General features: G+C 44.4%; 1 protein-coding gene across 1 annotated transcript in view; it reads right to left on the reverse strand.

Annotated features, from left to right (window-relative positions):
* LOC110504035 (PC3-like endoprotease variant B) overlaps positions 1-20,560 on the reverse strand; it is a 159,762-nt gene that overhangs the window by 122,974 nt on the left and 16,228 nt on the right. The window contains exons 4-6 of the mRNA XM_036964818.1: positions 12,546-12,621; positions 10,666-10,784; positions 829-934 (exon numbers count right to left, since the gene is read on the reverse strand). Coding sequence (XP_036820713.1) covers positions 829-934; positions 10,666-10,784; positions 12,546-12,621 — 301 coding nt within the window. The remainder of the gene's footprint in view (positions 1-828; positions 935-10,665; positions 10,785-12,545; positions 12,622-20,560) is intronic.

The raw sequence follows: 20,560 nt of genomic DNA on the forward strand, positions 1-20,560 counted from the left end.
CGGAGCCACTTCCTCACGGAAAACAAATCTCACACGACACAATTCAGCTACACACATGCGCAAGCACACACACTGACATACAAGCATTCACACACACACACACACACACACACACACACACACACACACACACACACACACACACACACACACACACACACACACACACAGCCACTTCTCAATTTCTATCAGCACTTGAGTGTACCCAGGCCTTAATTAGTTCTTGATGAATGAGCCCATAAGATGCTGTTCTTTCATTTCCCTTGTTGCCAGATATTCCACTAATCGTAGTGAAAAGTATCCTTATTGCGCTGCTGTGACTGAGAGGCGACCAGTACCAGACACTCTGATTGGCTGGCTTGGCTAAATAACACCACTCCACTCCAACAGAAGAAGAGGAGGACGGGATAAGATACATACAATTTTTACACTGACTCCCTGACTTGCTCCTTCAGACTTTCTACACATCCTCTCAAATAAACGACTTACACTAAAAACAGATTTGGATGTCTAAATATACACATCTGAAACCGCTTGTATTAGTCCTTAGCTAATACAATAACGGTCATTTTTCCCAAACACCTTATTGTGTTAATGAAGGCAGAGGATCCACAGGAGAGGAGATTAGAATACAAAACAAATAAATAATGATGTTCATTAATACAGAAAACAAAATGCTCTTGTCTCTGCCTTGCATGGCTGAGCCACGTTCAGTAGGCAATGGCTGTGTAAGAGAGGCATGTTTGTTCTATGTTATTCACTTCTATCTGTAACATCATGCGCTGCTTAACGTGGCCCTGTCTTGTATTGTATTGGTCTTGACTTTACCGTCATCGATGATGCTGACCACCACTCCGTTCCCTGTGATGTTCCTGCTCCACACTGGCATCACGTTCAGGTCAAAGTGACTGGAGCTGTATTGGCCATGGTTGAACTGTAGTAAAACACAGGCACATAGAGTAAAACACAGTCACAAACACACACGCACATCATATGTCACAAAGATAATAGCTATGTGACAAAACGTGTACACTCTTAGAGGAAAGATGACACCTAAAAGGGTTCTTCGGCTGTCCTCATAGCATAACCCTTTGAAGAACACTTTTTGGTGCCAGGGTAGAAACCTTTTGGTTCCTGGAACCAAAATGTTTCTACTACTGTACTATCACATAACGAATTATATGTCCCTCAGTTATGGCCCTTTAAATCCACTTCTTACTCCCTCATCCGCTCACTCCCTCTCTTCTCTCACTCCTTAAGTCACTCACTCCTGTAGCGCTATTTAAATCCATTCAGGTAGGGAAGCCTTTTCACCCTCTTTTGTTCAACACTCTGCCAACAAAAGGCATCACAGAACCTACCTTAGTGGCCACTGAATCTCATGCTAAGTAGAAGTTGAGAACCAAAGCGGGTTGACAAGATGAGGAGAAATGCAGTCAGTCAAAAGGGGGAATGTGTGTGTATTTTTGTGTTTGTGTGCATATGTGTGTGCGTGTCCGTCCATGTATGCGTGTGTGTTTTCCTCAGTGTGTGTGTGTGTAAGTGTGTACCAGAACGTCACAGACCCTTGACTAAACACAGTGCTGAAAAGGTTCAGGGTAGCGCTCGAGGGAGGCCCTACTCTCCGCACATCAAAACAGCCTCCATAACACACCCCGTGTGGCGAGGAGACAGAGTAGAGAGAGCCAGGAGCAGAACTACCCATAAGCCTCTCTGCTCCCCACAACCAACACACAGCGCACCGTTCAGTCACACACACACACAAAAACACCGTAAACCCACACGGGCACAAAACAAACAAGAGCCTTCCCCAAAATGTCAAACCCCTCACATGCACAAAGACAATTTGATATTTAAAGTGAGTGTTTTGAGAGGTTTCTATTCTGTTGTTGTTCTCCAGAATGAAGAGAGAGGGGAAGAGAGAGAAAGACAGAGAAGAAGAGTGGAGAGAGGGAAAATAAAGCAAGGAGAAGAGAAAAAAAGGGAGAAACGGCGAGAGAGAGAGAAAGAGAGGTAAAGAGCGAAAGTTAATGAGCGAGGGGGGGAGGTGGAATGAGGAGAGGAGAAAAAATGGGGAAGAGAGCAAAAAAGAGATGTAGAGAGTGAGGGAGAGCAGCTCAGATGAGTCTAACTAAACACAATAGATAAATAGTGCTCTGTGGGAGGGGGGGGGGGGGGGGGGGGGGTGTGTGCCAGGGGAGCAGCGCTGCTTTGTAGTGGGAGAAGAAAAGGCCTGCCAGATGAATGGAGCCAGCGTCCACCAGAACAGGCCTGGCCCTAGGGAATCCACCAGCACACTGGGGGGACGGCGCTCAGCATACGGGCGGATGGATACACACACACACACACAGAAATAAGTGCACACACACTTTCACGCATACAGAAAAACCCACATACATGCACACAAGTAGCCTACATACACACCCACACACATATACACAGTGGCAACCCGTCATTCAGGGCAGGTGGGGGAGAACCACACCTTTTTTGAGCCCCACATTTTTGGCAGAAAAAAAAAACATGTTTTTGCCTGTTTGCATGTTATTTTGGCATTAATACGTATCACATATCAGTTTGCTAACAATGTTCAAAAATATATATATCATTGATTTAATAAAGCTGCATACAAACATGGTCTCTTTTTTTTGTTTTCTTGAGTAAGGCAGCTCCAAAATGCAGGTGTTTCAGCCTAGCTCAGTGCTTTCTGTGGCGGTGGGGCAAGTCAAAAGAAAATACGGAGCGCTGCGCCGTGATTGGCTCAGTGTTCTGTCACTCATGGGGACACTACGTCACTGCCAAGACTAAGGGTAGAGTTACATTAGAAGTACCCATCCAAGAAGGCTCCATGTCATTGGCAACAGATAGCATTATATGTACATTAGCTTTTAATGGACTGATCATGTCAACATCATACTTTAAAAATCTAATCTAGCAGTCATCATCATGAATCAAGTTGACAATCTACTGATAAATCATTTTTAATCCTTGTCATTTGAAGAGAAATAATGAAGAGAAATTATACATAAAATGTATCGGTGCTCATCGGACATTGGACATAAACATTACACAACAAGTTGGAAATCACAAATTCAACAATGAGTGGTGTGGAACGAATCCGTGATCGTGGCTAACTGCAAGCATTGCAAAGCAATCACTAGACTGCTATTCAGTGGAGTGGCTGTGTGGTCCCAAATCTAGGATTCAGGGGCTATTTTCTAAGTTTAAAATGATAAACATTCAACATTGGCCATGCTGTCAACGAAGCATGATTTGTGCCGCGCTCAAAACAGCAGTTAACTCGGAACTGCGAAAACTTGACTTCAGTGAGTTTAAGACAACTGGGAAGTCGGGAATAAATGAGCTCCGACTGGGAAAATGTGTCTTTGAACGGTCGTCCAACTCGGAATTGTAATTCCAGCCTCTTTCTAGACTAGAGCTACGACCTGAAGATCAATGACGTCATCATGATCAACCTTGTTTTTTTTCAGAGCTCCCAGGTGTTTTTAAAGCACCATAAATCCAGAGAATGCCAGACTTTGATGACAAAAGGACGCCACCTTCCTGTTCAAGTGAGCACAGCACAACAAGGTGAGTCCTAAAATGTATTGTATGCTGCTGCAAAAATGGTGTAATATGCCAGGGAGTTATGTGTACTGTAGCTAAGAAAGTAATACTAAGTGCATGTTGTCTAGTAAGATGTTAGTAGCCCATGTGCCTCACCCTAATAATTTGGTCTATTTCCCCCTCTTAATTTTGTCTACTGTTCCGATTTAATGGTGCACATGTAGCTTATAATCTGTTTTAGAGAAATGTAATCATCGAATATTGTTAGAGCTTTTATTGTCTGCTTATATGCCCCCTTTATTTTTCCTACGGTTCTGACTTGGTGTACAGGGAGAACACTGTAAGAACGGCCCATGTTCTAAATTCTGTCGCTGTACATTTCAAAGTGCTAAACAAATAGATATATTGACTACGTTCATCCTAGCTCGCTCATTAATGTCTTAATCGAAATTATGAATTGCCTCTTATCTGTTTGTTGTCCCCTTATGCCATAGTTTGCACATCTCAATTGTCAGTAGAAACCACATTTGTTTAAGCAAGGCAGCCATGTCATCTATGTTTTTTTAAAGGCAGAAAATTAGGCTGAATTAACTGTTTTGCTGCCAGAAAAGGCTCCGCTGATAGCCAGGTGTAGCTGTGGTAAGATGTTGGGACAGCTTTAAGTAGGCCCTAACAGTTTGTGGGCACCGTTTGTCACCGTTTTTCCCCACCAAGATTCACATGCTAAAATCACCACTGCATATACACATGCACGCACAAGCACACACACACAAAATGCACATGCGCAGATACACTTCCACTCACGCCCAAACAAACATTTCACACACAAATACACAACTTCCAGAGAGAACAACATTGACAGAACAACACTGGATACGTAGGAGCGTAGAATATACTGTATGCGTGTTACAAGTGCATGTGACACTGTCAGGATACCAATCATAGACGTAGACCAACTGTGAGTGAGTAGACAAACACACACTATGAGATCAGATACAGTAGCAGGCAGGCTACCAACCCTGGGCAGATTACTGACACTCAATCAATATCCATGTCCACTAGAGGCTGATTAAACAGAACGGATAAAAAGAGAGGGAGAGAGAGAGGAAAGAGAGAGAGAGAGAAAGAGAGAGAGAAATATGGAGAGAATGAAAAGGGGGAGAGAGAGGAATACACACAGAGCTAAACTCAGCAAAAAAAAGAAAAAAAAGAAAAAAAGAAAAAAAGAAAAAAAAAGAAACGTCCTCTCACTGTCAACTGCATTTATTTTCAGCAAACTTAACATGTGTAAGTATTTGTATGAACATAACAAGATTCATGAACTGAGGCATAAACTGAACAAGTTCCACAGACATGTGACTAACAGAAATGGAATAATGTGTCCCTGAACAAAGGGGGGGTCAAAATCAAAAGTAACATTCAGTATCTGGTGTGGCCACCAGCTGCATTAACTTCTTATGGCTGCAGGGGCAGTACTGAGTAGCTTGGATGAAAAGGTTCCTAGAGGTGCCCAGAGTAAACTGCCTGCTCAGTCCCAGTTGCTAATATATGAATATTATTAGTAGTATTGGATAGAAAACACTCTGAAGTTTCTAAAACTGTTTGAATGATGTCTGTCAGTATAACAGAACTCATATGGCAGGCAAAAACCTGAGAAGAAATCCAAACAGGAAGTGGGAAATCTGAGGTTGGTCGATTTTCAACCCAGCCCTTGAATACACAGTGGGATATTGGTTATGTTGCACTTCCTAAGGCTTCCACTAGATGTCAACCATCTTTAGAAACTTGTTTGAGGATTCTACTGTGAAGTGGGACCGAATGAGAGAGGAATGAGTCAGAGGTCTGCCAGCAGTCATGGGCTGGTTATGCGCATTTCACATGAGAGGGAGCTGCGTTCCTTTGCTTTTCTGAAGACAAAGGAATTCTCTGTTTGGAATATTATTGAAGTTTTATGTTAAAAACATACTAAAGATTGATTCCATACATCATTTGACATGTTTCTATGGACAGTAACTGAACTTTTTGACATTTCTTCTGCAACTAGGGAACGCACTTCATGACTTAGGATTTGTTTACAAAACGTGCTAACAAAAGTAGCTCTTTGGACTTCAATGATGGACATTATCGAACAAATCAAACATCTAATGTGGAACTGGGATTCCTGGGAGTGCATTCTGATGAAGATCATCAAAGGTAAGTGAATATTTATAATGTTATTTCTGATTTCTGTTGACTCCAACATGGCGGATATATCTTTGTTTTCTGAGCGCCGTTCACAGATTATCATGGTTTGCTTTTTCCGTAAAGCTTTTTTGAAATCTGACACAGTGGTTGCATTAAGGAGAAGTGTATCTATATTTCCATGACTAATAATTGTATTTTCATCGACATTTATAATGAGTAGTTCTGTAAAATTATGTGGCTCTCTGCAATATCACCGGATGTTTTTGGAACTAGTGAACATAACGCTCCAATGTATACTGAGGTTTTTTAAATATAAATATGAACTTTATCGAACAAAACATACATGTATTGTGTAACATGAAGTCCTATGAGTGTCATCTGATGAAGATCATCAAAGGTTAGTGATTAATTTTATCTCTATTTGTGCTTTTTGTGACTCCTCTCTTTGGCTGGAAAATGGCTGTGTTTTTCTGTGGCTTGGCTCTGAAATAACATAATCATTTGTGATGCTTTTGCTATAAAGCCTATTTGAAATTTGACACTTTGGTGGGATTAACAACAAGATTACATTTAAAATGGTATAAGATGTATGTTTGAGGAATTTTAATTATGAGACTTCTGTTGTTTGAATTTGGCGCTCTGCACTTTCACTGGCTGTTGTCATATCAATCCCGTTAACGGGATTGCAGCCCTAAGAAGTTTAAGTACTGCAGTGCATCTCCTCCAAATGGACTGCACCATATTTTCCAGTTCTTGTTGTGTGATGTTACCTCACCCTTCCACTAAGGCACCTGCATGTTCCCGGATATTTCTGGGGGGTATGGCCCTAACCCTCACCCTCCGATCTAACAGGCCCCAGACATGCTCAATGGGATTGAAATAAACCACAGAATGAGCCGTATGGCTGGTGGCATTGTCATGCTGGAGAGTCATGTCAGGATGAGCCTGCAGGAAGGGTACCACACGAGGGAGGAGGATGTCTTCCCTGTAACACACAGTGTTGAGATTGCCTGCAATGACAACAAGCTCAGTCCAATGATGCTGTGACACCCCGCCCCAGACCATGACAGACCCTCCACCTCCAAATCAATCCTTCTCCAAAGTACAGGCCTCGGTGTAACACTCATTCCTTTGATGATAAACGCGAATCCGACCATCACCCCTGGTGAGACAAAACCGTGACTCGTCAGTGAAGAGCACTTTTTGCCAGTCCTGTCTGGTCCAGTGACGCCCATAGGCAATGTTGTTGCTGGTGATGTCTGGTGAGCACCTGCCTTTACAACAGGCCTACAAGCCCTCAGTCCAGGCTCTCTCAGCCTATTGCGGACAGTCTGAGCACTGATGGAGGGATTGTGCGTTCCTGATGTAACTCGGGCAGTTGTTGTTGCCATCATGTACCTGTCCCGCAGGTGTGATGTTCGGATATACCGATCCTGTGCAGGTGTTGTTACACGTGGTCTGCCACTGCGAGGACGATCAGCTGTCCATCCTGTCTCCCTGTAGCGCTGTCTTAGACGTCTCACAGTACGGACATTGCAATTTATTGCCCTGGCCACATCTGTAGTCCTCATGCCTCCTTGCAGCATGCCTAAGGCACGTTCACGCAGATGAGCAGGGACCCTGGGCATCTTTCTTTTGGTGTTTTTCAGAGTCAGTAGAAAGGCCTCTTTAGTGTCCTAAGTTTTCATAACTGTGGCCTTAATTGCCTACCGTCTGTAAGCTGTTAGTGTCTTAACGACCGTTCCACAAGTGCATGTTCATTAATTGTTTATGGTTCATTGAACAAGCATGGGAAACAGTGTTTAAACCCTTTACGATGAAGATATGTGAAGTTATTTGAATTTTTACGAACTATCTTTGAAAGACAGGGTCCTGAAAAAGGGACGTTTCTTTTTTTGCTGAGTTTCTATACTGTATAATACATTTTAGGTCAGGATAAACCTCTCTAGCCTGACCGTATGAAACCTGGAATTCCCTCACATCCAACAGAGAAAAGGAATTCTTCCACTCTCACTATTCTTTCTTTCTTTGTCTCTCTCCCTACCCTCCATCTTCCCCTGAGAACTAACCTGTCAGTCATTCGTTGCCATGGTTCATCAGAACTGGGGACATAGCCCACTCCTCAGCCACAGGGCTCTGTCAGATTAGCAGTTTAGTGTTTTTAGTCATCAATCTTGTTCTGGAGGCAGGTCTGCAGAGTGATCACGAGCTGGCACAGCCACAAAGTCATAAAAACAGGATTTTAAACCTAACCGTAACCTTAACCCTAACCTTAAACAGACTGCTAACCCTAATGCCTAACCCTAATCTTAAATTAAAGCTGCAATATGTCACTTTTTGAGCGACCCGACAAAATTCATATAGAAATGTGAGTTATAGATATGTCACTCTCATTGAAAACAAGTCTAAGAAGCGATAGATCTGTTCTATGTATGCTATTTCTATGCTTCCCATTCTTAAATGTGTTTTTTGTGTCTTTTACTTTCAGTTTTGTACACTAGCTTCAACCAGCTGAAAATACAATATTTTTGGTTATTGAAAATATATTTCACAGCGGTTTAGATGGTACAATGATTCTCTACACTCTGAGTGGTTGTTTTGTAAAATAAACTGAAATTGACAAATTATTACAATTTTAGCAACCAGGAAATGGCGGAGCGATTTCTGCATATTGCATATTTTTTTAAACTTAATTTTTTTTTGTTTTACCCCCTTTTCTTCCCAATTTCGTGGTATCCAATTGTTTAGTAGTTACTATCTTGTCTCATCGCTACAACTTCCGTACGGGCTCGGGAGAGGCGAAGGTCGAGAGCCGTGCATCCTCCGAAACACAACCCAACCAAGCCGCACTGCTTCTTAACACAGCGCGCATCCAACCAGGAAGCCAGCCGCACCAATGTGTCGGAGGAAACACCGTGCACCTGGCGACTTGGTTAGCGTGCATTGCGCCCGGCCCGCCACAGGAGTCGCTAGTGCGCGATGAGACAAGGATATCTCTACCTGCCAAACCCTCCCCTAACCCGGACAACACTAGGCCAATTGTGCGTCGCCCCATGGACCTCCTGGTCACGGCCGGCTGCGACAGAGCCTGGGCTCGAACCCAGAGTCTCTGGTGGCAGCATATTGCATCTTTAAGACCAAAAACCACATAAAAAAAAAAATGTACAATATAGCCAATTTTTACTCTGCTGCTTGCCGATATAGCGGAAATCACTCAGTTCTGCCTCCAGGCCAAGATTCATGACAATAAACGTCAACCTGTGTCAGATTACACACTCACATGTCAATCAAATCTCAGGTGTAGGTGTAGGGTTGTGGAGTAAATTATTACATGTATTGAGTTACATGAAATCTGATTACAGAAAACTTTGACTGCAAACTGAATTTTGAAAAACTAGATGATTAACTGTTGGATTACTTTTAAATTGAGAAAGGAAAAAGGTGCAAGTTAAAGTTTGTTCCACCTGAGCGAGTCAAACCACAAGTCAGAGACCACTATGATGACAAACTAAATGCGTTAGTTAGCTAGTTAGCTAGTTAGTTAGTTAGCTAGTTTTTGTCTTCTTCTAATGCCTCATAGGGGGAAAGTAATCCAGAAGTAATCAGATTACGTTACAGAGTTTGGGCTATCCAAAAATTACCATAGTGATTATAATTTTGGACTGTAATGGATTACATTTAGAAATGAACCTACCCAACCCTGCTTAGGTGTGTGTGTAGTTGTTTGTCTGGACATGTTCATATCTGTATGACACACTACATGGTCAAAAGTATGTGGACACCCCTTCAAATGACTGGATTCAGCTATTTCAGCCACACCCGTTGCTGACAGGTGTATAAAACAAACACACAGCTATGCAATCTCCATAGACAAACATTGGCAGTAGAATGTCCCATACTCAAGAGCTCAGTGACTTTCAACGTGGCACTGTCATAGGAAGCCACCTTTCCAACATGTCAGTTCGTAAAAATTGTCTGTCCTCTGTTTCAACACTCACTACTGAGTTCCAATCTGCCTCTTGAAACAACGTCAGCACAAGAGCTGCTCATCGGGAGCTTCATGAAATAGGTTTCCATGGCCGAGCAGCTGACACAAGCCTAAGATCACCATGTGCAATACCAAGCGTTGGCTGGAGTGGAGTAAAGCTCACCGCCATTGAACTATGGAGCAGTGGAAATGCGTTCTCTGGAGTAAACATCTGGCAGTCCGACGGACGAATCTGGGTTTGTCGGATGCCAGGAGAATACTACCTGCCCGACTGCATAATGGTGCATGACTGCAATAATGGTCTTGGCATGTTTTTCATGGATCGGGCTAGGCCCCTTAGTTCCAGTTAAGGGAAATCTTAACACTACAGAATACAATTACATTCTAGACGATTCTGTCCTTCCAACTTTGTGGCAACAGTTTGGGGAAGGCTCTTTCGTATTTTAGCATGACAATGTACACAAAACGAGGTCCATACAGAAATGGTTTGTTGCGATTGGTTTGGAAGAACTTGACTGGCCTGCACAGAGCCCTGACCTCAACCCCATCGAACACCTTTGGGATGAATTGGAATGCCGACTGCCTAATTGCCCAACATCAATGCCCGACCTCACTAATGCTCTTGTGGCTGAATGGAAGCAAGTCCCCGCATAAATGTTCCAACATCTAGTGGAAAGCCTTCCCAGAAGAGTGGAGGCTGTTATAGCAGCAAAGGGGGGAGCAACTCTATATTAATGCCCATGATTTTGGAATGAGATGTTTGACGAGCAGATGTCCACATACTTTTGGCTATGTAGTGTATTTGTGTGTGCAAGTGTGTTTGTATGTATGTGTGTGTTTCACTACATCAACTATACTACACTTCCCAGGCCTCTTGCTGTTCACAGACACACACAGGCACACTAGCACACAATCTGGGAGAGACCCACCAGTTCCCACTGCATGGGCCAGAGAGGGTCGTTGAAGGTCAGGGAAGGACTCAGTTGGTCTCCAGTCTTCAAAGAGTCCTGTCGACGGCTGGGTAACTCACTCTGCTGCTCCTGCAAACCTGACAGACAGACAGACAGACAGGAACATATGAGACGTGGGTATGAATACACTACAATTTAGTGTTAGCCTGTGAGTAAGCTAGCACGCAAGCATTTCATTGCACCTTTTATACATGCTCTAAACTGTTTACTGGAGTTTTTTAAATCCTTTGTAATGGGGATATGTCCTTATTTCAGCCATTGTGTGTGTGTGTGTGTGTGTGTGTGTGTGTGTGTGTGTGTGTGTGTGTATGAATAAGTGCGTGTAATTGTTTTGGTGTATTTGTTTTGGTGTGTGCGTGTGTATGCGCGGGAGTGCACACGTGCGTGTTTGTGTGTGTATGTGTGTGTTGTTGTTGCTGTGTACTCTGAGACCAGGAAGTCCCTCCACTCCACCCAGTGGTGAAAGGCCTCCCTGAATTCCCCTCTCTCCAGTGATGTGGAATACTGCTGCCAGATTACCATAGCATTACCATATCATTACCATAACATTACCACAGCACAGCTTGTGTCGGTGTCTGTGGACATGGTATCAGCTCATCAAGAGATTCAACCTCACCCCACATATATCACCCACACTACCACTCTCTCTCCCTCACTCTCTCCCTCGGCTCTCTCGCTCTCCCCATCACTCTCTCATCTCTCTCTCTCATCACTCTCTCCGGCTGCTCATCTCTCTCTCACGTCAATGTGCGATCAGGGTAAAGTGGTGAAAACAAATTAACAAAAGAACTGTAACGAAAAATCGATGAATATAGATTTGATCAATAATCAATTTCTTCATGTTTCTTCCTGCATGATCAAATTGATTTCTGAACACTGGTACAAAAGGATCTGGTACAAAATGCGCAGAGCCAGGGAAAAGGCAGCCTTGCCATGTGCCTGCCTTTTTCAGTCCTTCAAACACAATGCAAGGCATTGACATGATTTGCGCCTGCATTTTTCTACCTTATACTGCCAGCTGACGGACCCTGAAAGGCAGGCATAGAGCGTCACTGCCTTTCAAGTGTCCCTATGTCCCTAGCCGGCCTTAGAGCTCACCTCTCACTCTTGTCAGTTTTTCTTTCTATGTTTCACTCTCACTCCCCTTGCTGTCTCACACACATACACCCTCTCCCTCTTTTCCTTCCCTTCTCCCTCTACCTCTCTCCCTCTCTCTTCTCCAGGAGCAGAGGGTGAGCGAGGCATGTCCATGGCTGGAAGCACGTCCCAGTCTGCACAGCGAGAAGACGAGAGAGAGAGAGAGAGAGAGAGAGAGAGAGAGAGAGAGAGAGAGAGAGAGAGAGAGAGTGATAGAGAGGAGAGAGAGAGAGAGAGAGAGAGATAAGAGGAGAGAGAGAGAGAAGAGGAGGGAGAGAGAGGGAGAGAGAGAGAGAGAGAGAAGAGGAGAGAGAAGAGGAGAGAGAGAGAGAGAGAAGAGGAGGGAGAGAGAGAGAGAAGAGGAGAGAGAGAGAGAGAAGTGGAGGGAGAGAGAGAGAGAGAGAGAGAGGAGACTCACCGCAGCACTACGTGAGTCATCACACACTCCTGCAAACCCACCCACAACCCCCACTAACACAAAGCAGAGAGAACACATACATGCACACATATGCTTAACGTTACATACGTGTGGACACATACACAGACACACAATTACAAAATCAAGCCTCTGCAAATACACACATGTATAGTATACGACACACACACACACACACACACACACACACACACACACACACACACACACACACACACACACACACACACACACACACGTATTCTGTCTCTTAGTGATAACTCACTGTGGTGTGGGTCCAGTCCTCTGATAACAGCTCTCTTGTCTCTGTAGTGAGTCTGTTGTCTCTGGACCCACCTCACCTAGAGAACCAACACACAGCACAGGTTAACATAAATACAACATTAATACAACCACAACCATTAAATATGCATTATGAAGAAATCATTCTCCTATTTCCTGGTTGCTAAAGTTGTAGTAGTTTGCCTCATTTTTGTTTATGAGACAAAACAAGCAGGTATAGTGTAGAGAATCATTGCACCATCTAAAATATTGTACCGCTATCTAAACTATTCTACCACTGTGAAATATATTTTCCAAAACCAAAATGATTGTATTTTCAGCAAAAACTAGACTTAAAAACGAGAAGCATAGAAATAGCGCACATAGAACAGCTCTACCACAACTTAGACTTGCTTTCAATGAGAATAAAATATCTATAACTGACATGTTCATTTTGTCAGGTAGCCCAAAGAGTAACATACTGCAGCTTTAATACATTAATACAGAATGATTCTCCTTATAGAAATCAAGTGTTATTTGTATGTGAAAACATTTTCTCTGTTGTATTTGTTGGTTGCCTGCAATGGCCTGGTGCTAATGCTAATGCTAACCTTCTAATGCTAATATTAGCCCTAATAGAGTGTAGGAGCAGAGGGTGGATTGGACCGGATGGGACACTGGTCTGGGGTCTCCATTGGGGACGGGCCAGGGAACAAAGGAAGCCTTTGATGCCACAGCTATCCCTCCTCATCAGTTCAAAGGGATGTTCTCTCACTCTCTTTCTCAATCTCTCTTTCCAGGTTAAACACAACTGCCCTAAAAAAAAAACCCACCTGCACCACTCTCTCTCTCTCTCTCTCTTTCTCTCATACACACACAAACACACACACAAACATGCACGCACACACACACGCACGCACGCGCACGCACACACACACACACACACACACACACACACACACACACACACACACACACACACACACACACACACACACACACACACACTCCACTTTTAGATCTGTGCATGACTCCTATTGTAGTCTCTCACACCGTATCTGACATGCACTTGAAGCACAGAGGAGGAGGCTAAAATAAATAACGTTCAATAGGACACTGCCATCTTTCATGTGCTAAAAGCTTCTTGGCTTTATTTCCCTTTCAATTGTTCAATTAGGATTGTGTGTGTGTGCGTGCATGTGCGTGTGCGTGTGTGTGTACAATACTGTGTCTGTTCTATATTATCTAGAGTCAACTTATACACTCAGGAGAGGGTGTTTAACAGAGTGTGTACTTCACAAGTGCTTCTGAATTCTAATGGTCACCCAGAACATTGATATAAAACAAATGAATTTAAAGACGCATCTACACATATCACGAAACATTGAAAGGACAAGTCAAGGCAAACAATGTATGTGTATGGCTTTTCAAGTCTTGAATAACAAGTATAGACAAACCATGCAAGGCTTCATCATAATGTTGATTAGAGAAGCCACATTTTCCAGAGTGTTTTTCAGAGTTTTCTTCAACAACAAAGACAACAGCAATAGCCACACTTTCAAAAACAACAACAACAGATAACACCAACAGATACAACTGGGCTATGCGAGACGCCTACAGACAGTGAATTCCTCTAATTCACATGTCCACTTGAAAATGTGTCCTCTTTTTGGCTGGCGTGTGTGAATGATTGCCTACTGCTGAATGGACCTGGGTGGAGGGGAATGGGAAACTTGGCACAGGCCCCACAACCAGGTACTGTAGACACACACAGACAGGTTGAGGATGTGGAGCAGTCAGCCCATTCACCGGTCTGTATTAAAAACTAGCAACATGCCACAGCTGAGTAGGTAACACTTTTATTTGGATAAATGTACGGGTACCTACATAAGTAAGGACTTTGTAGCGGCAACCAACAACATCTAGTTGCCAGTGCCGTCCTAGAAGACTGAGGTCTTTAGGGTTGCAGTGATTTTGACAGTAACTTAGCGAAGAGGCAAGTAAAGTTCATGTATTTCATATTGCAGTACACCTACTGTAATCTAAATACAGTATCAAAGCAAGTACTGTGTAAAAGCAAACAGTACAATACCGTAGAATTGACTCTATTATACTGTAAAAAAGTACAATTCTACTGTAATTGTAATGAATGGATGGATGAATGGAATTAATTGAGGGGAGATGAGATTTGTATTTCGCAGTGTTTTACTGTAATTACATAGGATTGGTGCAAGTAGGTTGGCTGCTAGGTCATTTGTTTACACATTTCAGCCTATGTGAATATTTGCTTTTTATATCACATGCATAGAGACCTTAACAATGGCTTCCAAGATGTCAGCGACTACAGGGCAAATCAGACCGAAAAGATACGGCAAAATGCTCAACAATTAAATGTGTAAGACTTGATGCCACTCCAATCTGTCCCTAATACATTTTAAATTAATGGGGCACTACTACCACATACTAGTTCAATTGGCACAGCACTCTCACTAACGAGCGCAAATGTAGCCTCTTTCAAGGCACGACTCAAAATATGTGAATGAGCCAGAATCAACAATGCATCCACTAGTTGTCAAAAGGTTTTTGGCGCTCCAAAAATACGGTACGGTAATGTATTCTGTAGAATGGAATTACGGTACCATTCAAAGTACAGCAATTATTTCTCCACCCACATTTCCCCACAATCACCATAATTTACAGTATGCTGCAGTAAAACGTTTCACAGTATTTTACTATTGACAATACCCCAAATGACCGTATAAATTACAATTTTCTGACAGTGTAGGTAGGTAGGTACCCTTATTCCTGCCATCAGTGACACCTGCCACTGTGCGTGTGTTTGTAAGGCTTCCAATAGCAGCAACAACGTCTGTATCCCCACAGGGAAAAACAATGAGGAAACTGGGAGACATGCGCTAGGTTGAGACAGGGGGTTGGGAATCTAAACAATGTTTCCAAACACCCCCCCCCCCACCCACACACACACACACACACACCCCTGGTGCTCTGTTGGCAAATACCACTCCCAATCCCTTATGTCCTTCACCGAGCCAGCCATCACAGCTTAGCCAAGTGAGCAGTGCTGCCCACTTCCTCATACACACTCATTCTCCTCAGTCTACTAGTACACACACACACACACACACACACACACACACACACACACACACACACACACACACACACACACACACACACACACACAGACACACACACACACACACACACACACACACACACACACACACACACACACACACACACACACACACACACAGAGAGATAATGGCCATTTGATTGGACATGTGCCCTTGTACCTAGCACCTCCCCTCCCAGAGAGGACCAGCCAGGACACTGTGATCAATACACATGATAGGGAGCTAATCGCTCTCTGTCAGGACCTGGGCCTGCCAGCTCCTAACGGCACACTCACAGGGGAGCCGTGTGTGTATGAGTGTGCGTGAGTGTGTGTGTGTGTCCATGCATGTGTGCCCATGTGTGTGCGTGTGTCTTAATGGCAGATTCAGAGTCTTTGGGGAGGCTCACTCACGTTCTGCCCCAGGGACGTGGGCCATTGACCATGCAGTCTGTGACACTGACCCCTCCACAGTCAATGCATTCATCATCCAGCAATGACATGTATGCAGGCACACGCACACACACACACACATTGTACAGACACACACATTCGCAAACCTGTGCAAACAGACATGAGCAAACATAAAACACACACACACACACACACACACACACACACACACACACACACACACACACACACACACACACACACACACACACACACACACACACACACACACACACACACACACACACACAACAAAGCCTATTGCTTCTATACCCAGAAAAAAACTCCCTTTCTTTCTTTCTTTCTTCCTCCCTCTCTCTCTCTCGCTCTACCACATAGAGAACACAAAGTGAGCCATTGTAATGCAAACCCAAGTTCAAAACAAAAGATGACCACCTGAAGCTGACATTTTCCAAATCACAATGAAGTGTGGCCAGATGGAGAGAGAACCGGAGAGGCTGAAAGAGAGACTGAGAGATTAATGGAGAAAGAGATGAGGAGACAGCTATGATAAACAAACTGGTTGAAAGAGTATGTGTGTTTCTGAAAGGCAGCAAGAGGGTGAGAGACAGAGTGAGAGACAGAGTGAGAGACAGAGTGATAGACAGAGTGAGAGACAAAGTGAGAGACAGAGCGAGAGAGCGAGAGAGCGAGAGAGAAAGTGTGAGGAAGAAGGAGATAGAGGGAGAGGGATGATATCCATGTGGGAGAGGGAGGAAGACAGAGAGGGACAGAAGGTAAGCAGGAATGAGTGAAATTGAGGGAATGAGTGAGAGAGAGAGACAGAGCAAGAGAGAGTGAAGGAGAGAGAGAGAGAGAGAGAGAGCAGGAACGAGTGTGAGTGAGGGCGGGCGATGGCAGCCAGCTGCAGCCGTGCGATACGGGCAGAGCAGACACTGGGAACTGCGCAGATATCACGGCTGACATTTCGGGCTCGACTACCCCCCACGGCCCCCTGGGATGCGGGCGCTAGCGCCAGTGTGCCCCTGTCAATCACCCCGCTCCCTGTCACTCTGCCGGCTGTCTGTCTGTCTGCCCCAGCCCATTATGGCGAAGTGGAGTGGGGTCGCACGCCAACGCTACCACTAGCTTTGCCACCCCACGCCTAGACGCACGCCACTGGTCCCTATCTCCTCCTCTTTCCTCTCCCTCCTTCTCTCCTCTCTCCATCCTCTCCCTCACTGACAGCCTGACCACAGAGACATGGGAGACGGGAGGGGGAGAAAGCGAGGAAAGGGGGAGGTTGACGGACAAAGAGACAGGGAGGGAGAGAAGGGGGGAAAACACAGAGAGGGGGATATGTGTAGGGAGAAAGAAAGGTGGAGAATGAAGAGAGGGAGGATGGACCAGAGTGAGAGACAAAATGGAGATTGAGTGAGGCTGAATGTGAGAGGCAAATGGACAGGACGAAGGTTAGAGGATATTACAGAGGCGAGAGAAAGGGGGAAGGATGGAGAGCAGAAAGAAGAGGCCAAGGTGGAAGACAGGGGAGGGATAAGGAAGATACACTCTACCCCCTCTCGCCTTCTTTCCCTGCACCTTTAGTCCCCTAGACTCCCTCTCCCACTCCCTCCCTCCCTCCCTCCCCTCTCCTCTTTGACTCCCTCTCCTCCCTCCATCTCTCCCTCCGCCAAGGCCCTGTGTGCTGCTCACTCTATTGTGTCAGCCTTCAGAAGCTCTCAGTTTGAGTGGCAGGCCGTCACAGATCAGCTCCCTGCTAAAGCGGCCTGGCAGGCCGGGGTGACGGGCCAGGAAGGGATCTAAGTGGGTTTATCAGCGCTTCTTAACGCCTCTCCAGCTCCCTGACACAAAAGAGAGGGGTATTAAACATCTAAAGCAAACCAAAAAGCGTGAAAGCTCCTTATAGGGCCGTGGGATTGCGGATGTGACTGGAGTCTTAAAAAAAACACACACAACACCGACAGAGAGAGAGAGAGAGAGAGAGAGAGAGAGAGAGAGAGAGAGAGAGAGAGAGAGAGAGAGAGAGAGAGAGAGAGAGAGAGAGAGAGAGAGAGAGAAAGATAAAGAGAGAGAGAGGTTGGAGAGAAAGAGAGAGAAAATAAATCAAATGTTTTTCCATCCTTGGGAGGAGGATAGGAGCATGGAGAGGGGGAAGGGCGGGAGAGGAGGAGAGTATTGTGGGGTATCGTTGGAATCAGAAGCCAAATCAAACCTCTACACAACAATGAGGTTGAAACGGCAGGGAAATCATCAAAGAGAAACACTGTAGACACAGAACACCATCCTTATTCTGAGTGTGTGCTATTTTTCTTATTTACAGTGTGTGTACATGAGTCAGCTGTATTTGAGTACATACAGTGTTGTATGTGTGTATAAATGAAGGAATATTAAAGCCACAGTGTGTAACGTTTCTGTAAGTTAATAACGATATGTTTCATTTTTATTATATGATTTAACTTAATGAGATTAGTAAAAAGAATTCTACATTTTAAAAATGACCTCATCTTTACCACAGAAAAAAGCACCTAAAAATATTTTTGTTTTACTTGCGTTGTGACTGGGGTATTTGTAAACAAATGATTTATAGCTTCAAATCCTGTTTTTTTGCGTTTGCTCAAATGGTTGACATCTTTCAGGTTTTGCACCAATGAAGTAGTGTATTAGTAGTGTGTATTAGTGTGTTCTGCACTGGGGGTGATTTGGATGTACACTGGGAGTGTGCGTGTGCATGTGTGTGCCTTTGTGTGTGTGTGTGTGTGTGTGTGTTCTTTTATTCCTCACTAGCAGTAACATGTGTGTAGGTCAAAAGCCGGTGGGGGGTCTGTGTCTGAGACGCTCCGTAAAAGGTCACTGTGGAGTTCAGTCTCTGAGAATCAGTCTGTGTGTGTGTGTGTGTGTGTGTGTGTGTGTGTGTGTGTGTGTGTGTGTGTGTGTGTGTGTGTGTGTGTGTTCCCCCAGGGAGCGTGATCCAGGTGAGATGGCTGAGACAGGTGAATCAAGAGTGTGCGTCATAGAGCCGAGAGAGAGAGAGAGAGAGAGAGAGAGAGAGAGAGAGAGAGAGAGAGAGAGAGAGAGAGAGAGAGAGAGAGAGAGAGAGAGAGAGAGAGAGAGTCTGATCTCATTCTGTTTTACGTCACACAGACATGCCCTCTGAAGACTGGGAAATGATATTACTGTCAGAGCGTCTGAAGGCTCACACTCACACTGCAGTTAGCCTAGCAGCTTCACTCAGCACAGCAGACTCAGTCAGCCAGTCTCTGTGTGTGTGTGTGTGTGTGTGCTTATGTGTGCAGGTGCGAGTGTGTGCTGTTCATGCACGTGTGTGCGTACGTTGAGAACTTATCTGCGTGTTGTCTCAGACCTCTAAGATCTCTGTGATGAGCGGCTTTCCAAAGGCTTGGTAATCATATAATTAGCAATGTAATTAGCACAATGGCTAATTGTTGCTTTGCTCAGGCTGCATGAGTCGGGATTACATGGTGACAAACCCACACTCCCTCGCGGGGACCACAACGGACCATTCCTCCACCATGCCTCTCTCTCTCTTTCTCTCTCTTTCTTTCTTTCTCTCTCTCTCTCTCTCTCTCTCTCTCTCTTTCTCTGAGAGAGATAATGTCTGTTTACAATCTCCCCACATTGCCCTCACATCACATCCACAGACTCACTGATCTCTATGCCATCTGGATGTCATAGTATAACTTACTATACATTTCCTGTGTCTCAGTTTATTGCTTTAAATGTGTTTGCTTGTACAGTATGTGCTACTGCAATTCAGCTTTTAGCTGCCATTATACACATGAAACAAGACTCAACTCAAAACTCAAGATGGTCTACATTGGTTGACTGCTTCTGGGACTGCTTCTGCATTTCATAATGGTCTGTTGTTGGCACCCCAAGACTGACAACCAGACTAGGCTAACCACCAATCCTATCAAATAAAGATGCAAGCCCCGTGGAGCTCACGTACATTATACTGGTAGACACATCCACTGGACGCTGTCAACTGAGCTGAAAACAAGTCAGAGAAAAGCTGAGGCTCAGGGGTTGTAGAGCAGAGCAGCAGGCCTTGGCTACAGCCCAGGTAGCACACCAATTATATTTGTCGCACGCGCACACACACGAATAAAAGTCTCTCATAAACCTATTCAAATATTGACTGTTTTTAAACCCCTCCAAAATACAATTAAGCAGATTATATTAGTCTGAAACAGGAGTTCTAGGTCTCACACTCCTAAACATAGGTGATCATGTTACAGAGAGTGATGTCAGAGCTGTATTTCCACTCTATAGTACATCCTGAACAGGCGGGTTAAACGTCAACCCCCAACCAATGGGAACGGAGAGGAGAACGTAAATGTACATGTAATGTAAATACAATATACCTGTATAATGAGGGTTACAGCCGGGAAACTACCACGGTGGTACAACGTAAACACGCAATATTTCTGTGTGCAATGTTTCATGATTAC

This window comes from Oncorhynchus mykiss, chromosome 3, assembly GCF_013265735.2.
Source record: "Oncorhynchus mykiss isolate Arlee chromosome 3, USDA_OmykA_1.1, whole genome shotgun sequence".
Lineage (NCBI taxonomy): Eukaryota > Metazoa > Chordata > Actinopteri > Salmoniformes > Salmonidae > Oncorhynchus > Oncorhynchus mykiss.